This window comes from Ceratotherium simum, chromosome 18 (genome assembly GCF_057802395.1).
Source record: "Ceratotherium simum simum isolate JZ-2026a chromosome 18, ASM5780239v1, whole genome shotgun sequence".
Taxonomy (NCBI): domain Eukaryota; kingdom Metazoa; phylum Chordata; class Mammalia; order Perissodactyla; family Rhinocerotidae; genus Ceratotherium; species Ceratotherium simum.
Genome location: NC_141917.1, coordinates 37401069 through 37425957, shown reverse-complemented (window position 1 = coordinate 37425957; position 24889 = coordinate 37401069). Strand labels below are relative to the sequence as shown.

The window sequence follows — 24889 nt, the reverse complement described above, 5'->3', positions numbered from 1 at the left end:
CTGGCCAGTAGTAAATCACTTGGCTGCTCCATTCTTCCAAAGAGTATAAATAATGTCTTTTATTAAGCTGGGCCTATTGCCACCCCAAAACTTTTGGGGTTCTGTAGGGAAAAGAGGATGGATTTTGATAAAGCAATCAACAGCGTGCCACAAGATGCAAGAAGGATGTAAAAAACAGACATCTGTTCTCTTATCATCAAATTGTTTTTATATTTAGAATAATAGAAATATAAAATTTAAGAGGCAAAAATAAACCTTAGATTTCAGATTTGCTTTTTAATACTGAAAAGATGCCTGGAGAAGGTAAATGACTAAGTTCATAGAATTGTTAGTGACTGATCTCTTGAGCTAACATTTCTTGACTCTTAGGCAAGTTTATTTCTGTTTCCCCATGTGGATTCTCCCTTTTCTAGAAGCACTGCACAGGCAGGTTTCCCACAAAGAACAGATGGCATTCTCAAGTTACAAAGTTGAAGGAAGGTTTAAAAAGGGGGCTATTTACCAAGTTGTGAATGGGTTGTTGGGGACCACCAGGGATAACAGGGTGCCCAGGGATAGTAACCACAGAACTGTAACCAACACTAAAACCCCCAAAAAGGAGTCTTTTAGATGGGGCTGCATCAACAGGAGTAGTTACCTTTAACAGAAAACACAGCCAGCTCACTCTCTTAAAAGTGGAAGCTCAAAACACTGACTGCATTCTCCTTCCCTCTGATCATCTGTCAGGGTTCCCCATTGGCTGAATCCAACTGAAAGTCAGAGGGAAGGGAGCCTGTAGCTGTAATCCATATGGGTCAGTTCCCTGGGCAAAGAGCAGGGTAGACAGGGATGAGGGATAAACATGGAGGGGCAAACAGATTTCTAGCACGAAGGCTTGTTCTGAGGTCTCCAACAGAAATACTTGCCTACTTACTCAAATATCTTAGGGGACTTCTGGCTCTGGCTTGCTCTGGCATCCTGGTGATCAGCACTCCTTTGGGCTTCTGGTTAGCATGCTACTGTTTGCTTCTTCCTCTCTTCTTGCCCATGCTTCCAGGGTATCTGCCTCTCTCATAGGATACTGGTTTCTTGTATCTGAAGTGCCTCCCATTAGCTACTTGCAAGTATTGGGTAGACAACCACTTGGTAAACCATTCCAGTGTTTCCATGAGAATGTCCCATCCTAGTAGCTATGCGTAGTTCTTTCAGGATATAAAATAATAGCTCACAGTCCTCTAGGTTTGTTTAACAAAGGAAACTTGTGTAGTGTCATAGTGTACCACACTCTGAGTTCCTCCAAACAGGGCAGAAGACATTCGATACTCTTAAGCAAGCCTGACTGCTGCAATGTGATGTTCATCCTAAGTTCCTGAAAGTGTCCAAGAAGATACCTTCATCACTGGTGCTTCCTGACACGAAGGAACACATATGCAAAAGGAGCCCAAAGACAGCACTATATATTTCCTGGTATTCTGGGACAAAGACAAGTCACTCCAATGTAAATGTGCAGTTATGCTCTGCTAATACTTCTGGGTTGGGTTATGCCGATGGTACGTGGAATTAGATATAAATCTCCAAATTAAAATAAAGTACTTTTACAGAGAAGTATTACAACTTTCTACAGGCAAACTGGCTTGATTTGCACCTTCTGCTCAAAGAAGCAATTCCCATCTGGCTGATGTCCTTAAGCGCAGTGTTTGCTTCCATTTCCACAACTGTGTTTGCTTTCTCTTCCCACATCTGTGTTAATCTTAGGATTCAGCTGTTGACAGTTATATTGACTTATCAGCATCAGAGTCTAACTGGAAACTTACTATTATTTTCCTCGTGGGCTTGCCAGCCTAAATGCATGACCTTTTTCCTACTATAATGTCATTTAGACAAGATCAGATTGCTTGGGTTTAAAAGCAGCATGTAAAACAATATTAAATAGATTAGAATTCCATTAATGCTATCAACATTATTTTTTAGCTCAGATGAGCTCTGTGGTAGGTGATTGCCCTTATTTTATACATACACAGATAATATAGATAATATACATTTAATTATATATTAGACAGAAGTATGTATAATGGGGCAAACATTTAATCTTTGCATATATTATTCAATAAATATAGTTTAATGAATATGTTTTTTCACCTTTCTTTGCTTACATTTCAACAGAGTACATTATAAACACTTTTTGTTCTATCATTCTAAATATGGAAGGACGGGGTTAAAAGATAAATAGAAAAATGAATTTTTATCTATTTGTAAAATCAGTTCACTGACCTTTGTTGGCTTTTTTTTCACTAAGAAAATTCACATGAAACTGCCACTTTAGAATTTTGATGTGTCTTATTTTCCGTATTCACCCTTGTGTGGTGATAGTTCTATACGCCATTCTAGTAATAGACCCTCCATGCCTGCCTCCAACCTTGTCAACTTTATTTTGTAAAATTATATACCTCAGTATATTTAGAATTTCTGCTTTTTTCTATCTTAGTATTTGTCCAATGGTCTAAACTAGATTTTGAAATCTGCCTGACACTTGTTGTTCCTCTTGCTTTTGGTTTCTTTTCTGGGAGGTGTTTGGAGGATTGAAAATTTCCACCATGAAGTCGTACATCTTTAGCACGACCTTGATTTTTTTTTTCCTCTGCACTAATGAGACCCTGGGTAGCTCTTATTTAAGGAAACTGCTTTTGTCTGCTTGGCCAAATTAAATTGATCATAGCTGACTATGGGTAACCTATGGTTTTATTTATTTATATTTTTGAATACATTCAAAATGCCTTGAGAAAAATCCTTAGTTTTGTTTTGGGTGTCACGATTAGGCTTACACTGTATTCCTTTCAGTCACTTGCTAGAGACAATGACCTTGTCTTTATTATGGCATTGAAACTGGATATAACACGATCACTTTCTCTGCAATAGCTATGGCACGAAAAAACGGCAGTTTAAAAGTCAAATTCTTCGGGACCTAGTACACACAAACTATAGATCCTGCCCCTAATTCTGACCTGGACCTAACTTAGTACCAAATACTGATAAAAAATGGCTTCCCTGATAATTGCTGTGTTTTTTTCCAGATAATAATATGTTACAGAAACATTACATTAACATACTAGGCATAAAAGTAAATTATTAGTGGCAATTTGTTTAATACTAAATTATTAAAGCCACTTAATATGTCAGGCCATCCATCAAAAATAGTCAATCCACTAATATTTAATGGCTACACACTATGTCCTGACACCGCACTGAGAGAAAACCACATCTGAATATTCTCATTACCTACTGCCTTTTGAATTGTACACAATGTCAAACTAGTTCAAGGTTGTTGGCAAAGCACATTCAAACTTGAGTGTATTTAAATGTGTTCTCTGTTATTTGGTCCATACATGGGAAATGATTCTGGGAAGTCCAGGAAATTCTAAGATTAGGCAACACAGAATGTTTGCATTGCTTTTACGTTTTTTTAATTTGTTGGAGGTAGTGGGGAATAGTAAGGGAAAGGATAAAATTCAATGTCCCCTATTCACCAAAGATTCATGGCTTATTCTTATATGGAGAAACTTCTGCCACTTTTATTCTCTACCCTAAAGAGAAAATCAGAGCATATTGAGAACAATCGTATCTAATTAATTATGTTTTGGAAAGCAAAAATGGTGTTGTTTGTGTTTTATTTTTAATATGTACAAGAATCATTGGAAGCTAAGTAACAATACCATACAAATAATACTGCATATTTATATATGTGCATGACATTTATATATGTCTCATGAGATCTATAAGAACTGATTTCACTGGGCTAGTCACATTTCCACATTTGAATAATGGACCACACTTTTTACCTCCAATGTCAATGTTAGATTTGTCTTCCTCATCCAAGAGAACCAAAAGCAACTTCTGTTAGGTTGTTTGTCAGTTAATGTATATTAGGTATGTGTTCCATCTTTGTTTCCTGAAGAATATATGTAAAGGATGAAATTTGCATTATTAAAGTTGTGTTTCAAATTTAACTCTCGGCACTTTGAGTCAAGAAAAGCATAAATATATCATTGTGAAAGGACATTTTCCTTCCTCCTGGGGGAATACAAGCGAGGAGAGAAATATATGGAAGTATGTCTGAAAATTAGGCAGGGCTGCCAATCGCCTGATAAGGCACTCATGAAAGAATGAATACCTAATGCATTTGAAATACTTTGTATTATTTTATATCAGTATTTTTTTAATTTTTATATCAGTATTTAAGTGTGTGCTGCCATCTGCTATACAGATATCAATTGGGGGGAATAGTGGATCAAACTGCTAAGGGCATCTGTTTGATTTCATTAAATTTAAAGTTCACATTTCAATCACAGTGGAAATATCCTGAATCTTGATGAGAGATCCTGCTTTCCTTTGTGGTTCAGGTGAAGGTATCTGGCTTTTCAACTTCCAACACAATTCAAGATAGCTATGGTAACATTATAGAATAAAGTAATACTCGAGTACTGTTATTGTCAGTTAAATATTTTTCCTAGATTCTGTTAATATTAATCGCTGCTGGATGTTTGTGACACAAAGATGGTTAGGATATGGTCCCTGCTCGTAGGGACCCTTGGTTATGCTGGTGAAGGCAAACAAATGAACAGATGGTACAATGCAATCACATGATAGATGGAAGCACAGGTGCCGGGGCTGTAGAGATCAGAAGCTGGACCAGGCTGAGAGGGCTGATTTGGAGGGATGAAGGTAGATCTTTGAGAATGTTACAAAAGGATCTGCAGTTTGAAAGACTAGCGGAAGTGGCCAGGCAAAGAGGAAGGAGGCCAGAATGCATATTGAGTCAGAGAAAACTGCCTGTGTAAAGGCTTGGAACTGGCGTATTGGGAAACTGCAAGTAGAAGAAGGCGGCAAGAGCACAGCCTGGTTTTGGTATAGGGGTAGGGAAAGTTAAGAGGTGTTGCTGAGGAGAAAGGCAGAGGCTACAGCATGACCAGCTTGTCGTGACTCCCTTGGTAGGTTTGAATTACTCTTGAGGCTGTGAGGAAACTTTAAGCATGGGGGTGGCTAGATTGGACTTGTTGTTGGCTGCTCCAAAGAATGAACTGGAAGGGAGTTAAAGTAGAGGTAGTAAATTGTAATTGTGTTATAATTTGTAGTAATCCAGACAAGAAAATTGCGAGAAAAGTAAAGCATTTTTCCTTGGGATGAAGAAAATGAACTCTAGTGCTCGCTTCAGCAGCACATATGCTAAAATTGGAACCATACAGAGAATATTAGCATGACCCCTGCACAAGGATGACATGCAAATTCGTGAAGTGCTCAGTGTTTTCTGTAACTATGTGAGGTGATGGATGTTAACTAAACTTATTGTGATAATCATTTTGCAATATATACATATAGCAAATCATGTTGTACACCTTAAACTAATACATGTTAAATGTCAGTTATATCTCAATAAAACTGAGAAAAAAAAGAAAAGGAGCTCTATTTTTCTGTTAGAGAGAGAAGCGAAATAAACAAAAAAAAGAGACCTTATGCAGCTTTAGAAATAAAAGAGCAGAATCAAAGTCCCAAGACTGGTGAAAGAACAGAAGGGTCAGTGTAATATCAACCACTGCTTACAAAATGATAGTATCTAATATCTTACAAGATGATAGTATCTAGTTATGATATAGTGTTGATCACAGAAGTGTAATTTGGTTTTAAAAAACCTCGGAAGGGAAACAACTGGCCTAAGAGTTATTAAGGGTCACAATCAAGGAAGAAGTGGACAAGAAGACAAGCATGGTTATTAAGGTTGCCAAGTCATTTTCCATATTACAAATACGTGATAAATGAAGCATCCAAAAGAAGGGTCTAATATGTCCTCAAACAAAGTGACACTGTAAGACATGCTGGAGAAAGTACCAAGCAGGGAATGGGAGTCTGGATGCAATAAAGAGGGGGACAAAAGAAGAATTACTTTAAATTGTTGTTTATGTGTGTTTGGTTGGTAGTTTTATGATAAATATGTACTTTCAAGCCTGCTAGCCTGAGAACTATTTGGGTGGTTGAGTGGTAACAGATACTGCCTAACTCCCCTGCTGAAGGGGTGCTTTGGGTCCACCCAATGGAGAGAAGGGTAGTACAAGATGGGGTCAATGGAGTGATGTTAAACTGAGATGGTGGATTCAGGGACAATAGGTTTCATTGGTGGTAGGTTCAGTTTACATGAGTTCTGTTTGGACACATGGAGTTTTGGGAAGTTTGTTTAAAGCCAAGTAGAGGACATCCAGATAAATAGTTAGGACTAGAGATCAAAAGAGTGATCTGTCTTATTTTGATGAATCATGTTCACCTAAGTAATTGAGAGTAAACTAGATTTGTTTTGGGTTTGTTGGTTTTTTTGTGGGAAGGGGCATCACGGAGAAGGGAGACAAGATAAACAAATAACTAAATTCTTGATTAGAATGAGACCCCTCATAGTTCACACAGTAGTGAATAAGAATACATAAAGAACATCTCCTGCTTAGTCTGGTGAATGACATCAGAGCCCCTGTGATGCCGTTAGATTTGTGTTTTGATAGGATAGTAGTGCCCAATTAGTCATTGAGGTTTGTTTTCTGGAACTTCTTTCCCTTTCAAATGGTCTACTTTATTAACATCCAGAGTACACTAAGAGGCTCAGTTGTTTTTCTTAAACTTTGGGGACAACTTGTTGGGCTTTAAGACATGTGAATTCTGCTACAAGTTTAGCTTTAATCCCTTGTATTCTATGTTCATAGGGACATTTTTGATCATTTAGCTTCCTGAAAGAGATGATTTACCATGAATCTATTTTACGAAAATTTAATCCAAGGGGTAGATTATTGCCTTTGAAAATGCCTTCGTTCACCATCAAATTTGTCTTTAGAAATGTCTTAGTGCATTCTGAAATAAAATTTTTTTTCCATATGGCTAATGTCATCAAGATCACTACTTTAAACCAATTTTCATGCCCCTTCTTATTCCTGTAATTATATTACCATTCTAATTACTAAATATTCTTTTTTGGCTACCTCTGAAAGTTCTCTATCTAAACTTTATTGAAATATCCACCCATTTTACATATGTAGTTTGCTCTTGCATGGTGTAGCTAACAAACTATGGAGAAAATACATAACCAGAATCAAATATGAATATCTTCAAATTGGCATGTATGCTTGGGATCCTCAGGCAACCATGTCATTGTCAATGTGTGGTGCTGACTACTACTGATAATAACAGTAATACTATCATTTATACTTTTGTGGCATCTACTGGTTTACAAAGAATGTCAATACATTTTACCTCTTCTGGTAAGCTGCCCTATATCTCAACATTGTTGATGTCAGGTAAACTTATAGAAATAACTAAAATTAAAAGACTTTAATTTTTTCTTCCTGACTTCTTTGGTACTCTTCCTACTCCCTTGCTCGATTGCCCCTTTATCATAAATAATCAATGTGCTGGAGTTTACTCTCTTGTGTGCTATTCATTTTCTACTCTAAGTTTCTAGAGTTTCTAGAGTTTCTAATTCCTTGTATTCCTCAGATGGAAACATATCTATCTGATTTTTCATCCTTTGCCAACCTTCTAGGGTGACTCCCCACTAACCCAGCACACCACCTCACGATAATAGAATAGAAGATAAAAAGAATCCTTCGAACCATTCCATTTTAACCACATAATATTTCCAGTGATAACCAAAGGCAAGCAATGGACATACCAAAGCAATAGCAATCTGCCAGCTGCAATCTGCCAACGCCATCCTATATACCTGATACACATTGACTCCAATCCTGTCTCCTTTCAGTTGGAAGGTCCTACCTCTGACATTTGCTTTCCATTTTATGGCATTCATGACTTGTCTTTCCCTAAAGAATTTGTCTTGGTGTGCTCCTCATGCTGTCTCCACCCTGTGGTAGCCTATGCCTATCCAGTTCCAGAGCCTTGGGAGTAAACCCTGAATCCTTTTGGGGCCAGCCAAGGGACTTGCAGGCCATGGAGGGAGGACATTTGGATACTGACTTATAGGTAATGTATAAGCTTTTAACTCACGACATTCCAGAGACAATATCATTGACTTTACTTTCTTACCTAAAACAGAGAAACTCAAGGTAATTTCTAGCCTCTTACAAGATGATATGGGAGAGATTTTTGAGTAGGCCATTCTTTGTCTCAATTCTCTGATTGGAGAATTGGGTACTCTCCTCCCAAACCTCATCTGCAATGTGATCGAAGTCGCCTCACTGAGGATTACTACCTATTCAGTCTCCACTGTCCAGAGAACCGGGTGTCACAGTGCTACCAGGGACAGTACAAGGGTGAAACATAAGGGATGCCACTATGCTACACCTTTTCTAGGCAAGCCTGGTGAGGACATACACATACACCCATGCTCGAATACACACAGATGATTTTGTTAACCTTTGTCACTTGTGCCTAAAGAAATGAAGTGAAGATGAAAGACTATTGACTCATTGGAGCAGATCAATCATTTTGGAACTAGCTTGGGAAAATCTGGCATGAGTCATGGAAGCTATGCGCAAGAGAAATCATTAAGCTTTAACTGTTTACTTCTTTTTTCTGAATAGTCCCTGTTGACTGAGACATGCATGCTGTTAATTGTTAAGGCATTCTCTAGCTTTGCCGGTAAGCCATAGTGTTGTTTCCTTCTACGTCAGAGGAATTTAAGGAGACATATATATGAGCTGTCTGGATGTGTTCCTTAAAGTCAGTCTGCCGGTTTGTGGCAAATTTCACATTTTGCCTGATTAAGATGTAATAGATCAGTCTTCTACAGGAATTGCACTAAGCAGTGTGCTCCTCTCAGGAAATACTGATTATCTTGCCTCACACTTAAAGTGGTCAGAATTGTAGGAAGTGTTGGCATTAGGTAATATCAGCATTGGAAACAAATAAGAATTCTACCAAAGGATTTGGGAACACTCCATTTCTGGTAGCATTTGCCTCTTTTATTATGATATTTTTTATCACGCAGAAATAGCTTCTTTCCTAAAAGTAAAATAACCTTAGTTTTCTTCTCCATGCCATAAGAAAATAGCTAGAATATGCTCATTAGCATGATTTCAAATGAAATCTACTGAAGTTCAATGGGAACCAGCTTCACATTAATTTTTTCTTTGGATAATAATGCCATGGTTGAATATGGGACAATTGTCCATGTATTTTTTTTTCTGATTTTAGAGAATTGAAAAGAGCTTATCAGAAATGGGAATTATATCTGAATTATCATTTTTCTAGTCTTCTTGTAAGCTGGTAGACTCAAAAGCTAGAAGAAAAGAAAAAAAGAGAGAAAATAAAACAGATTGTTTCAAATTCTTTTCCTTCTGTTTTATAGTTTGCTTATAAATTTTCAAGTCAGTCTATATCTGAATTCAAGGATGTGAGTAAAAGAAGATAGTCTGAGCCTTGAAAAGAAATCTTTCCCTCTTTCTTGTATACATAGACACACACACACACAAACACACTTGCACACTCAAATGTAATGTGAGTGGAGAATTGATTTATCAGAGACAACTGAGACTATAGGGATTTAACCTTTCTAAGTACTAGTAAGTAAAAAGTGTATTTGATTTGATTCTATTGATCAAGAAGTTGTGTTTTGCCTCTCTTAAGTATTATTTTGTATTTGAATTTTCTGTGAAATTGTACGTGAGATCAGCAAGTCCACATGTTATAAAACTTACCTTTGTATAAGGCTTATGTGGATTTAGAAGTCAAAGCAGAAATATTCTCTCAGAGCAGTAACTCTGACACAGAAGCCTTACACGCTAAGAATACACTGAATACACATCATAGGATAAGAGCTTTAAGTTGGGAGTTAAGCTTCTAAAAATAACTGTAAGTGCTCAATACTTTCTGCTTTTTACACAGCCTTACACAGCAGAGGATTTCCTAGGCTTATCTTGTTAGATTGCATAATCAATACACCAAGTTCTAGCATACTTGTAATTGAAGGCTTTATTTTGTTTGTCTGTAATTTGAAGTCATGCCTTTAGAATTAAATAACATGTACTATTGCTGATTTGTGTAGTTATTACTTCACTGTAAATAAGAAAAGTTTTAAAAGTATTTTTCTAAAGTAACACAATAATTTTAACTGGTGTCATTTATCTTTTAAATTTGTAATTGAAATCCTTTAACATAGAAGAATGGTTTTCTATATAATTTAATTAGCCACTGATCTAATAAGAGTATATTTGCCTAAAATAGCTATCTCAATGGCAATGTTGGGCAATACAGATTATAGTGGATATCCTCATCACTTTACCCAGATATATTGTAATAATAATTTGACTTGAACTATCACTTTCAAAATGGAGATGGTTTGACTAGTTCATGGTTGATTTTTTTTTTTCCTCTTACATACTCATATGAGAGCAGAGTACAGGATAGCAATTATTAAGGTACAGCTTAAAATGCCCTGTATCTGCAATGAGCCAATCATGAGATACTGCTTCTTACCATGGGACCCTTGGCAAGTTAATGAAACTCTGAACTGCATCCTCATCAGTAAAATGAAGATAATGAAGGCTGTTCTAGCTACCATAACGTCGTTGTCATAATCACCAAGTCGAATTAGATTCTTATTGTAAGAGATCTATATATATAGACTGAACTCAGTGTTTTTGGTGGTGGTGGTTGTTATGGTTATTATTGTGATTATGCAAATATAGTGGAAGTGATACTTTCAAGCACGTAGAGATATGAGAGTTTCTTATTGTGTTTCAATTCTTAGACAAACCAGATGATACCTTAGATATATTGTTCCTTGCATATAAGATTAAAATAAAGTTGGGTAGTCTGAATATATTTATTTATATATGTATTTGTTTATTTACTTATGTATTTTCATCTTATAATCATGGAGATTCTGAAACTCAGTTTGCTTATAAAAAGGATAGACTAATTTTTTTTCCAGATCTCATACAATTCCAACTTCCCATGAATCTATAGACAAAAGGCAGTCTAGCATAGGAAAAAAAATGTTTAATGGGTCAATTATTTTATTTCATTTCACTATCCCTTCTTACCTCTGGTAGTGGGAGCCCTAGCCCAGTAGTAAATCCAGATGGAAAAAGAAAAAGGAGAGGAATTTGTTTACCATACCATCAAAATTACATGGAGATGCTAAATGTTGAGGGCAAATTCTACTATTACTAAGGTGGGATTTAAGAATCTGTAATAGGTGAGAGCCTGGCTTTTGAGATAATGAAAAAGCTCTTTCTTTTTTTTTTTTTTTTTTATTGAGGGAGATCAGCCCTGAGCTAACATCCATGCTAATCCTCCTCTTTTTGCTGAGGAAGACTGGCTCTGAGCTAACATCCACTGCCAATCCTCCTCCTTTTTTTCCCCAAAGCCCCAGTAGATAGTTGTATGTCATAGCTGCACATCCTTCTAGTTGCTGTATGTGGGACGCCGCCTCAGCATGGCCGGAGAAGCAGTGCGTCGGTGCGCACCGGGGATCCGAACCCGGGCCGCCAGTAGCGGAGCGCACGCACTTAACCACTAAACCACGGGGCCGGCCCTGAAAAAGCTCTTTTTAATCTCAATATAAATAACCAATTACTAAGTAAGCTTCTTGTCAGCTTACACATTTTTTTTTCTCTATGGCTGAAAATTTTCTGTATTTTAGTTTATGCTTATCTCTGAACATTAGATAATAAGAAAATTCTTCATGATTTATATGTTTGTAAAGAGGTTAGAATTGCACAGAGCAGCAGAGAGTTCTATAAACATGTTTGTTAAATCAAAACACACACACTATTAATAAATTCAGACCCTCATTTATAGAAGTATTTTAGGTAGGAAACATCTAAACACTTTATCATGTATCAGCCCTTTCATATACAGCCGCTTTATGCGTCGGCCTTTTATATAAAGCTTCCCATGTAATCCTTATAAAAAGTACAAATTCTTTTTAAATTACACCATCTGTCATACAAATTGACATATATGCAAATTATCTAGGAAGAAACTCTAATACCTTATTTTTAGGTGGTAATAGAAACATTTGCATAAACAAAAATTGCATATTTAATACATTTTATGATCTAATCATTAACAATAACCACCCAAGGGCTTCACTCCGGCTGAAAAGACGTTCTTAACTCTTCTGCTTCTTCTATGTCTCAGGAGGCTACTTTCCTTATTAAGAGCAGAAGTTTGAGCTGAGCAAAAAGGATTACGTTTTTTTGTTTCACTTTAATTTATCTTTAATTTTAGTAGTTTTTAACACTACCAATATGCTAAAACCTCTAATAAGCAGAATTAAACAACTTGAGAATGCCATCAAATGAGATGATCTACTAATATGAAGATCATCGGTACAGAGCTGCTTTGCTTAAACCCATAAAATTAATTTAAAAGTGCACATTAAATAATACCACTTAGGAAATATGACATCACGGCTTATTTTACTTTGGCCAGGTGTTGAGTGAAAGCACACAGCATCAGTGTTTTAGATTGAATCTGCCTCCCTGTGTCACGTTCACCTTCCATACCCTCTGGAGTATTAACCCTCAGGCAAGGATTTCCTTCCAGAAGATTCTTCCTATTAGATACCAGGGCAGTGGACTTCATCCTGGGCTTTGGGGACAGGAGGAAAGGGGGAGAGCCCTCAGAGAGTTCTTGGCCAATAGGAAAATATAAAAGTGAAATCTGACTGTATGATCAAACCATCTTTATTGACCTCAAACTCTCCAGGGAATTTTCCCTCAGAGGTTTTCTCTGATGAAAACCTGAGATAATTTTTCCTCTAAATTCCCTTAAGGTGTAGTAGAGGTTCCCTTGTGCTGGTTGAAATGAATGCATATACTTGAAAGAATTTCTGTACCATGGTTATGTTCTTAAAATGCTTGAAAATCCTGCATTATAATTATCATGAATTTTAGTCATATAAATGGTTATGAAATATATGGCTATGATCTTTGGAATGGAGAAGGTTAAAACTGTGGTTCAGACAAACCTGTGATTGCATTCCAGCTTTGGCACCAACAGATGTGTGACTTTGAGCAAGTTTCTTAATTTTTTTAAACTTTCCATTCCCTACCTGTAATAACAATATCAAGTTTCAAGAAAGATATGAGGAGCAATGAGATGATGTAATAGTACCTTGCAAGGAGTTAAGTGCTCAAAGTATGCTAATCTCTTCCCTTGTTCCTTTATATTTATGCATATATAAAAAATATAATTACTAATATTTATATTTGCAAAAATATGTAAAATATACTTGCTTATATTTATTTGTACAAACAAGCAAAGAGGACCTCATGAAAATATTCTACTTGAAATGCTAATTGTAATTTAAAAATCACACTTAAAATCTTGAAATAAATGTCTGATTTGGGGCCTATGAGAAGTATTAATGAACTCATATAAAAAATTGGATTAATAGACACACCAAATTAAAAAATTATTTATTAATTTAATTTTTATTTTAAAATAATTCACCAACATTAAAAGAAATATGAGAACAAATATCCATGGTCTCAAGCATCATTAAATTTTAATTTATAAATCTACTTAATCCAAATTTTGTATTTTATCATCCTTATGGAAGCAGGAAAATGTACACGTAGAACTCGAGGGATTAATTGACCAGGGAACAAGCCTACAACAAGCTGTTAAAATGACCAGACATCATTCTTTTTATGGCAACAACAATTTAGTTATGCAGTCACTTTATATTTTACTGCTAAAAACTATTTGAAACTCTCCTAGAGGTTAGAGGTACAAATATTTGTAAGCAGATCATAACACTACAAACAGAAAAATAAATTTCTTCAGCTGAAAAAATACGTGTAATTGAATATCTGAGTTTTTAAAAAGTATCATTGCTAGAAATCATCGCATTTAAATTATTTGGAAATTCTGCTATAAAGAATACAAAAATATATTCCAAGAATCCAAGCGCTTCTATCATGTGAATTGAAGGGAAATAATTCACTACTTCCTAATACATTTAAAAATATAGTGCTAATGTTATGTAACAATGTTAACAAGTCATGAAATCAATCCAAGTACAGTGTTGGTAGACTGTCTTTCTTCCTGCATACTTTGGAGTTAATGTTTGCTTTGCACATAATTATACTATGGGGAAAATGCTGCAACATATATATTTTTTAAAGAAATATTCTTCCTTTTGGCTATCTCTATTTTGACCTTACACTCAACATGGCTGGCAGTCTTTTCCCAAGTCTCCTTAGGAATGGCATACTCAGTATTCCAACTGAATAGTTCAGTTTAGGATGGCCTTGATCTCCGCTTGTCTGCCTACTGACATTATCACTTAATATGATCTGTAACAAAAAGTGACAAATAATGTTTCATTCAACTAAGAAGAGACCTCTTTAAGAATGTTTCTCAAAAGTTTCTGTTTGTAATAAATATATGAATCCAATTATTCTAGGGGACATACTTCAAAGAACAGAAAAACTCAAATTAATACTTAAAAAACAGTGATAATTCTCTTTCAGTCAGTAGTCAGTATAAAGCTCACTCCCAAAGTCTGTTCATGGTTGTCATAGTTCAGTACTGTGAAATTGATGGAGGACACCTGTTTACTACACTGTCTCTGTTCTCTCATATACTGATAAAGAAAAATCATGACCTATTCAAGTGAATACACTCTCTTTGGAATTGGTAACCTGTTATGCTACACTTCTTGTGACTTCAGGCAGATTGTGCTCTGCTATATTCCTTGTCTTGAGAACTCGTTAATACAACTTTTTATCTGATTGGCATTGCTGTAATCGATATAAGTGATAAGTTTACTCGATGACTGAAGAAGTAAATTGAACACACTCGTCAAAATTTGGTAACCTAGCTCTGCAGAGCTGATTCTCTACCTGGCTTTCCAGTTCCACTGCTTCATTATTTCTTTGATTCTTTAATATTTTAGTAGCTGATGTGTGAATTGCTGAGTCTCTAAGTTCTATGTTTCAGATTTTGCTAAGATTTTACTTACTTAACATATTCATACTGATATTTGCTTTCAAGTGATAAAGAAAAATTAATTCAGGTATTCAATAATGGGATATTTGGGCCTCCTAAATTAAAATTTCAGTTCATATGAAAGAAGATGGACTGGAGAACTTTTGCTCCTATGGTAGGTTACCAAGTGGCTTAGTTTGAGTTTCAGTGTCCTGTGTCACGAGGTCTAGGACACTCTAGAATAAACATTTTTTTTTTTTTTTTGCCATAGTCCTTCACCTTGACCCAAATTCAGTAACAGTATAAACAGGATATTAAAACAAATGCTTAGAAAGCATTTTAAGTTAAGCCTGGAGAAAACTCAAAATGTATATTTTCTATATGAAAGTTCCCAGATGGAATAATCAAATTTACTTACATATGTCCCTGTTAATTTGACTCCATATGTTTTCCTAAAAAAAACAATTAATTTCAGTGATGCTTCAGTGAAGCGATGAATTAAATTAGTGAACACATTAAATAATAAAAAAATTAATCTATAAGGAGCAATATGTTGATAAATCATTACCCAAAATGAAAACAAGATAAAACCTAATTAAATCAGAATTCACAGGTAACTTGTTTACTTTCAATAGGATTGAAATTATATGTAAATTGGTAATATTTGGATCATATGGTAAAGCACTTTGAGTATACAGTTTCCCATTCATGTTGTTGTTATTGATGTAGACTAAAATATAACAGAGTCATTTTTAAAAGAGAACAGCTGTGTAATAAAATATGATGTATTGGGAATAGAAACATTCCCGGATTTTCACAAAACCCTCTCAGATCCTAGCTTTTCTTTCTTTAGATCTCCTCTTGGCCTTATTTTAAAATTTGCTACATTAACTAAGGGCTTAAATATGAGATTTAGGCTGATCAGTTGGTCTTTCAGCCTTAATATTTTGCCTGAAATTATAGTAGGTTTATGAAGTCAAGAGCAGTATCACGTAGTGGTTAGTGGTGTGGTCTCTAGAGCCAGACTGTCTGGGTTCAAAACACTGACTCTTCCACTTATAAACTTATAACCTTGGGCAAGTCACTATGTTTCTGCCTCAGTGTCATCATTTATCAAGTGATAAGAATAGTACGAAGATGAGACTAAAGTAGTTGAATATAATGATTAGTGCTTTGAACAGTTTAGAGCCATGCATGTTTTTTTGCTTGTTTGCCATGCATGCTTGTTTTTCAAGAATAACCCCATGTTTGTGTTTTATCACAGTCAATCCAATTTTCCTGCTTGAGCCTTTTGTTGCTGGGATTGTAATGGTGGGTGGGTACAGTGGGGAGGGTAGGAGAGGATAAAAGAGAATGGAGATAATGGCATAAAATATCATTCCTCTACTTGAGATTCTTTCAGCAGTAGCCTCAGAATCACGTGGCTGCCACCTAAATACTCACATTCCACTCTAAGGGCTGGGTTGACCCTTGTACACATAATGTGTGTAGACGAAATTCAGTGTCTGAAAAATGATGCTGGTCTTGTAGAATAACAGAAAAGATCCCTACACCTAATCACTCTTCTCTGTAAAGAAAAGCCTATTGCTTTTTTCAAGCATATTGCATGAATCTTTCTAAATTTTCCATAACCCCCTGAGGTATTCTACTTTCCTTTTTCTTTTACTATTCCATAAAAACCTAGTGTGCTAAATTCTATAGATCTTATCTCCTCAAAATTATCTATTGTTGTTGTTTTATACTTTATACCTTTATATTATTTCAGTTCTCATTTCACCTCTCTTAAACTTGTAATAGCTTTTCAAATGACTTCTTTATCTAGTTGTTGTTAAATCCATTCTCCACACCAGGATTTCTCAATCTCACTGCTATTGGCAATTTGGGCCAAATAATTGGTTGCTGTAGGGGAGCTTTCTTTTGAATTGTAGGGCATTTAGCAGCTTCACTAGCCTCTACCCATTAGATGTTAATAGCACCTCCCTTGGTTATAAAAACAAAAAGTTCTCCAAATGTTGCCACATGGCCCCTGGGTGGCAAAAGTCATCCTTAATTGAGAGCCACTGCTCAACAATTCTCTCTTATTAATCTTCCTAAAGTATAGTTCAGATTATATCATTCCCTGCTGAAAAAATTTCAGTGGCTTCCCATATTATACTGAAAAATGTTCTGACTCCTCTGACTCTGGCCATCTCTATGTTCCCTATTATACTCCTTAATCTCTTACATATCTTCTCTATAATTTGGACTGGCTAATCTATGAGAAACTGTTCAGATTGATAGATAGATAGACAGAAGGACAGACAGGAATTTTCTGGATGTAGTGATTGTTCTAAACCGTAGTTTCCTCCCAAATACCCTGCCTATTCCACATCTAGCATCATATATCCAGATTTTTAACCTGCTTCAAACATGGTTTGCCTCAGCTTCTTCACACGGTAACTCAGTTTAAACCCTTGTTGGAATTGAGAGAAGTCTGTGCTTTATGTATATATTAAAATAGATTATAAAATTACTGTAATTTAAGACCATATGGTATCAGCATAGAAATAGTCAGATCAGTGGAGCAAAATATTGAGCCCACAACCAAACACCAATGTCAACAGGGACAATGTATAACAAAGGAGATATTTTTATATCAGTGGGGACCAGACAGTTCAGTAGAAGTTGTATGCTGGCTCAAGAGACAAATCCTTTTAGAATAAAAGAAAATTTTAATTTTCTTGCATTTACCAAAAAAAAAAAAAAAAAAAAATCACTTAGGTAGAGATATAGATGTAAGTAAATATAAAAATAACATAATCTCAAGAAAACATTTAGGACATAGGCATAATCTCAGATTTAGGGAGATCTTTTTAACCAATATAGGAAATCCAGCAGCTCTCAAGGAAATTACAGATTTATTTTTTTACATAAAGTAATCAAAATGTTTGTAAGGCAAATTATATCATTGAAAGGCCCATAGTCTGGGGCCGGCCCGGTGGTGTAGCGGTTAAGTTCACGCATTCCACTTTGGCTGCCCGGGGTTCGCTGGTTTGGGTTCTGGGCGCCGACCTACTCACCACTCATCAAGCTGTGCTGAGACGGCATCCCACATAGAAGAGCTACAACTCTGCAACTATGATACACAACTATGTATTGGGGCTTTGGGGAGAAAAAAGAAAAAAGAGGAAGATTGGCAACAGATGTTAGTGCAGGGCCAATCTTCCTAAAGAAAAAAAAAGAAAAAGAAAGAAATTCTCAACACAAGAAAAAAAAATTTTAAAGAAAATGACCAATAGGCAAAAAATAAATTAGCAATAAATACTTAAATCACATAGTTAAAGAATTGATTTCCAGTCTTCAAATAAGTATTACAAATTAATAAGGAAAAAATAAGAATTTCATCAGAAGTGAGAAAGTCCAGTTGGTTAATAAGTATATGAACACCTTCTCAAATTACCTAGTCAAGGAAATGCAAATAAAGGCAACAATGGGTTACTATTTTTTCCTATGGAAGGTGATGCAGTGTATTTTTACTTGTTTTTGAAAAGTTACAGCCTTTTGAAATAGCCTGGCACTATGTTTTAAAATCAAATCGAAAACTTTACAAAACACATTTCTGGAAATCGATTTGATAGAAATAAAGGTTATATGTTACAAAGTTGTTCATTACAGAATGGTTTGTAGTGGCAAAAACTGGAAAACATAGAAAAATGAGTGAATTAACCCATAGTTATTACACAGTTAAATGAACATCAGATTATTTGGAGGAATTTTTCTGTGAGAAAAGCAATATGCAGAGAAGTATGTATGATATGATTCATTTTTGTAGAAAAAAGCCAGAATCTGTGTGTGTGTGTGTGTGTGTGTGTGTGTGTGTGTGTGTGTACTTATATCAGCATGGAGAAAGGTACAGAGAAATCCATACCTGGTTTTTTGGAAGTGTAGGTGGAGAGGAAAGAAAGGAGATATGGAGGAAAAAAAGAATAGAAAAGTTGTCCATGATTTTAAAGAATCTTAAAGTGTGTATGATATACATTTATTTCGATTCCTTTAAGAGAGAGTGTGTGTGTGTGTGCGCGCGCCTAAGGAGATGAATAAAGATGAACGTAAGCACACATTCTTGTACAAAATATTTGGGCTATTATCTAACTGCATTATGTACTTTGAGAAATTGAAACTCTCTTCTCCAGCTCCACATCCTGCTTCTCCTCAAAAACAAAGAAATAAACAATTGGAACAGAATTAAAGTGAAGTCTGCACTGGACACCCTATTGGACTTTGAATTATTCCCATTATATCTAAGTACATCAAGATGCCTAAACAACATGCTTTCTCTATGCCCCTGTGTAAGGAAGGAAGTCTTACTTTAGATTTAACATGATAGTCAAAATTTATTTACTGACCCTTTCTTTTAACAACAATAAAAATGTTGAGTGTCTCCACTGAATCATGTGGTTTAGTCTTGAGAACATGATCAGTGAGACATGGCCCCAGCCCTAATCTATGAGGCAATGCAGGCACATGAGAAGATTGTCGTATACTGGATGGAAGTCGCCATGACAGGTGAATACCTGGAGTTCTGAAGGAGCCCGAAGAGATTCAAAGCCAGTCAGAAACGAATCCAGCTTATTTTCTCTCTGCCCATTCTTTGAATGGATCATACGGATTAAAGCCTTTGTTTATTTTTTACTATGGTTTGTAATGAAATTATATTTAGTATATCAGTATATTACTGAGTTAAATTTAGGAATTTAATTGTGTCATTTTAAATAACATATATATTCAAGATTTTTATAGAACACATTGCTTTGTTCATTTCTTGTTAATGGAACATCTGGAACCTTAGGTTTGTTCCCAAGAGTAATTATATATTTTCATGTATGAAAAAAATGTAAGAAATAAACTTTGTTCATTCCCCAAAATGAAAACTTGTGCGTGGGTTCATTATACTATCTGCATAGTATAATACAATATACAAATGGTTTTCTTTCCTTAAAATTTAATTTCATTTTTACACTTGCGTGTAAAAATATACATATATATATATACACACACATATACATGTACATGTATTTATGTCTGTATGTATAGATAGATGGATAAACAGATTAATGTGGCAGCATGACCTCATTTTATCAGTCAATAGCAATGAATATCATGTTAAGAACCTTAATTCTTTCAACCAAAAAGAGCTACTTAGTTTTTGTCAGCAGCTGCACGCAGTTGCAAAGTTTATGAGGTTGGGCTTTTAAACTTTATTATGTTCTTTTTTTTAAAATCTATTAATTTCATTTTGGAAAACTCCACTAAAACATGAACAAAATATCCACACAGGTTCAACATATTTTAAAGATAAAACATTTCTGATCATTTAAGAGTTAATTGGACAAAGGCAGGTACGGCTTCATGGTGTGTGGTGTGTGACCTTGCTGTTGCACAGGGACCCACTTTCAGAAAGACCCTGTGCTTAGTTTAATGCTCTGCTGCTGCTATCTTGAAATTCTTAATAATTTATCTTTGCATTTATGTTTTGTAAGTGAAGTCCCCTGGGACAATGGAGCCTGAATGTGAGCCTCAGAGCTGCGGGGTGGCAGCTGTGGGTACACAGGTTCAGGCCTGCAGGCACAGTAGGCAGCACAGAAGCCAAGCAATTGGCCTGGTATCAAAGTGCACGTACGTGTGCCTCAGCAGTCTGTGATGCTATGTGTCGCCAACATAGCCAAGCCGGAACTGAGCCAGATTAGCAGTGGCAACAGCAGCTGCAGAAGCAGCAACAACAGCAGCAGCAGCGGCAACCACAGGAGATGGGAGTGGCTCCCCCATGCCGGTAGGGATAGGACCCATAGTGAGGGGCCAGCTGCCTCTCAGTCCCAGGAGCGCATCCCCACAGTATCTACACAAATATTAAATCTCCTGCCTAGGTTCAAAGTCAGTGCCTGTGGAGCTCAGGCAGTAAACTTTGTCAATAAATTATTACAAAAAAGGGAGTACACATGGACATTGCAATAAAGCATATCAGGGGGTTACTAGAATTCTTCCTAGTTTACAATGTCCAGTTTTAAAAACTGCTGCAACGTTGCAAAGCAAATATCCCCCAGCCTAGAGATACGGATTAAATTTAAAGATCATCACATTTGATGAAAAGTAACACTATTTTCATATGAAGCTTTAAATAAGCCAATTATTGACAAGGAAGACAGTTTTTAAATTAAATTCTCTTTGTAACTGAAAATACAGGAATAGAATACATAAACAGGCATTTTGGATTATATACAAATTATGAAACTACTTTTGGTTTCTTGCACGACCTCAGCAAGTTACAGGAAATGTCAGAGGAAATATTAAAATACCATTGCATACATTTACATTTAATATTAAAATCAATTTTAAGGCAGTATAAGGGATCTTTGTTATGATGGAATTGTTCTGTATCTTGACTGTGGTGATGAATACACGAAACTATACATGTGATAAAATTGCATAAAACTCAAGACACAAATGAGTACACGTAAATTAGTGAAATATGAATGAGATCAGTGGATTGTATCCATGTCAATTTCCTGGTTGTGACATTGTACTATAGTTTGCAAGATGTTACTATTGGGGGAAACTGGGTGAAGGGTATGTGGGATCTCTCTCTATTATTTCTTACAATTTGCATGTTAATCTATGATTCTCTTAAAATAAAAAGTTTAATTAAAAAATTCACATTCAGGTGTGCACCAAACTGATTTGTATGAAGGGTTAAATCTTTATAGAATAATTGTTCTTTGAGAACTCAGCTCCAGATGTACTAAAATTTATACATTAAAATAATTTATCAGAAATTTATCCTATTTGTCACAGCCTATAAAATACTCTTAGTAGCTCCAGTAACAGTTACATCAATAGAAAGATCTTTCTCAAAATTAAAAATTATCAGAGGTGCCAGCCCCGTGGCTTAGCGGTTAAGTGCGCACGCTCCGCTACTGGCCGCCGGGGTTCAAGCTGACCGCTTGGCCGGCCATGCTGAGGCAACGTCCCATATACAGCAACTAGAAGGATGTGCAACTATGACATACAGCTGTCTACTGGGGCTTTAGGGAGAAAAAGAGGGAAAAAAATTAAAAAAAGGAGGAGGAAGATTGGCAATAGATGTTAGTTCTGGGCCGGTCTTCCTCAGCAAAAGGAGGAGGATTGGCATGGGTGTTAGCTCAGGGCTGATCTTCCTCACACACACAAAAAAAAAGTATCAGAAATTATTTGTGATCTTGCATTAGCCAAAAGCAACTGATGTCACTTTCAATTTTATCATTGAAAATGAAATTGCTAATTGTATAAATTTTGATGACCTAAGAAGTGAATTTGCAGAAAATTAAGCCATAAAAATTGTACGATCAATCAAGATATCACAATAATACAGATTTATTATTTATGATATGCATATACAATTATGACACCAAAATATTATTTTTTGAAATTTGTTAATTTGTGTTGTTACTCGTCCATCACTATTATCCCATTAAATTTTATAAGTAATAAAATATTTTTAAGGGAAAATATTTATATATTATTATCTTTCACAGCACTTTTTTCCCCTACCTTTTGAACTCAAGGGCCCCAAATTTTCATTTTTGCACTGGGCCTCATAAATTATGTAAGTCGTGGGCTAGGGAATTTGACACAAATTGATCGGAAAAACCCTTTAAATAAGATATATATATATATATATTTTGTGTGTGTGTGTGTGTGTGTGTGTGTGTGTGTGTGAGAGGAAGATCAGCCCTGAGCTAACTCCCATACTAATCCTCCTCTTTTTGCTGAGGAAGACCAGCTGTGAGCTAACATCTATTGCCAATCCGCCTCCTTTTTTTTCCCCAGAGCCCCAGTAGATAGTTGTATGTCATAGTTGCACATCCTTCCCATTGCTGTATGTGGGACACAGCCTCAGCATGGCCGGAGAAGCGGTGCCTCGGTGCGCGCCCGGGATCTGAACCCGGGCCGCCAGTAGCAGAGCGTGCACACTTAACCTCTAAGCCACGGGGCCGGCCCATAAATAAGATACATTGAACAGCTTATTTTTCAGAATTGAGCTTGGAATACATTTTGAAATGACATCAGAAATTGCATCAAATAACTAATCTCAGAAGTCAGCTTCTTTTTTAGAGTGTTTGCCAAAATATTATTTGGCTTATTTTATTTTATTATTTTATTAAAAAAACAAGAAGATTCATCCATCATCAAGTCTGACATTTGAATTCCAATATACAGTGCTCTGAGTGAGGACTTCAGGGAAGTCTTTCCACTTATCAGGCCTATATTTCCAAAATATGTTTATTTTTCATTAAAGAAATATAGGATTTAGGACTGCGCAAATACATCAATTTTGACTTTAAAAAATCTAAACATCATACATAGTTTTGATAAAAATTCCTATGCTTAAGCCCATCTGCTTCACACCCATCTGCAGCATTTCTCAGTTTGCAGATAAACTAATAGAGAATGACCAGATTTCCTGGAAACTTTAAAATGAGCCCATCAATATTTATTCTTGGCATTTTTATGTGACACTCACACCATTGTCACAAAAGGAATTTTGGTTTTGAAAACAACAAACCTAAAAGCGATTAGGAATGCATACATTAACAATAGACTGTTTAGATTTCATCGTGCTAGGCAAGCATTGAACAACATCAGGTCGCTCTGTTAGTAATTAGGGAGAAGTACCTGTGTAAATGCTCCATTACAAGGATGTTTCTCCATACTCACTGTTCTATAATGCTTCTGTGTACAGGTCATACTCACTTTTTAATCTGCTATCCTAATGGCTCAGCCTGTTTTTTTTCCTCTTCTGTTCCAGAACGATTCTTGGGGAAAGCAGTATTCATACGCACTCTTCAAAGCCATGAGTCACATGCTGTGCATTGGGTATGGAGCCCAGGCCCCAGTCAGCATGTCTGACCTCTGGATCACCATGCTGAGCATGATCGTTGGGGCCACCTGCTACGCCATGTTTGTGGGCCATGCCACGGCTCTAATCCAGTCTTTGGATTCCTCAAGGCGGCAATATCAAGAAAAGGTAATTTGTTTTATCTCTAATGTCTTCAACCACCTAGTTTGTAAATTGAATTAATAGTGTTCAAGTTAATAAACTATCCCTTCTATCAAAAATATAATGAGATAAAATGTTTAAAGTGGGAAAATACAATCTGTTTTGATATTTTGAGGTTTCTTCAGGATGATCCTCATAGCTTTTATTTGTTTCCAGTATCTCTCTTGAAATATAAATTTTTTAGGGCCAGCCCCGTGGCATAGCGGTTAAGTGCGCGCGCTCCGCTGCTGGCGGCCTGGGTTCGGATCCCGGGTGCGCACTGACGCACCACTTCTCCGGCCATGCTGAGGCCCCGTCCCACATACAGCAACTAGAAGGATGTGCAGCTATGACATACAACTATCTACTGGGGCTTTGGGGGAAAAATAAATAAAATAAAAAATTATTAAAAAAAAAATATATATATATATACAAATTTTTTAAAAGTCTAAATTTGCAGTCACAGAAAAAATAATTACGTGTTTCAAAATGTATGAAGCTGACAAGGTATTATCATAGTTAATGTTCTATCATATTTCAACAATTAATATATACTCTTTTCTAGTATATGTTAGAAAAATATATTAGCTGATTAAATGGGCACAGACAGCCATTGTACATGTCCCTCTGTGCCTCTCCTTATGTTATAATCTTAATTTATATTGCAGTCCATATGCTTAGCTGAACATATGTTGCCCTTATATCTAGATAAGTCACCACTCCCTCCAGTCTTATAAAAATGCTTGTTAACAGCTTCTATCATGCATTCTTATGCACAATGTGTTAATTAAAATGATTGCTGCTCTAAACTTTTCTCAAAAGAAAGAGAAAAAGTAAATATATATCATGATTTATTCAGTGGATTTTTCTTTTTTCATCTGTTGAATTACTTTGGGCTGGGGCTAGATCTTGGATAATCGGACAATA

The 24889-nt window shown here is 35.9% G+C and overlaps 1 protein-coding gene and 1 non-coding gene across 2 annotated transcripts in view; both read left to right on the top strand.

The window, feature by feature from the left end:
* Window positions 1-24889, top strand: part of HCN1 (hyperpolarization activated cyclic nucleotide gated potassium channel 1) — a 384938-nt gene that overhangs the window by 241453 nt on the left and 118596 nt on the right. Inside the window, exon 4 of the mRNA XM_004422795.3 lies at window positions 23732-23950. Within this exon, the coding sequence (XP_004422852.1) occupies window positions 23732-23950 (219 nt within the window). The remainder of the gene's footprint in view (window positions 1-23731; window positions 23951-24889) is intronic.
* On the top strand, window positions 5176-5282 carry LOC147914621 (U6 spliceosomal RNA). The gene has a single exon (XR_015555167.1). It is a non-coding gene; the product is annotated as a U6 spliceosomal RNA (small nuclear RNA).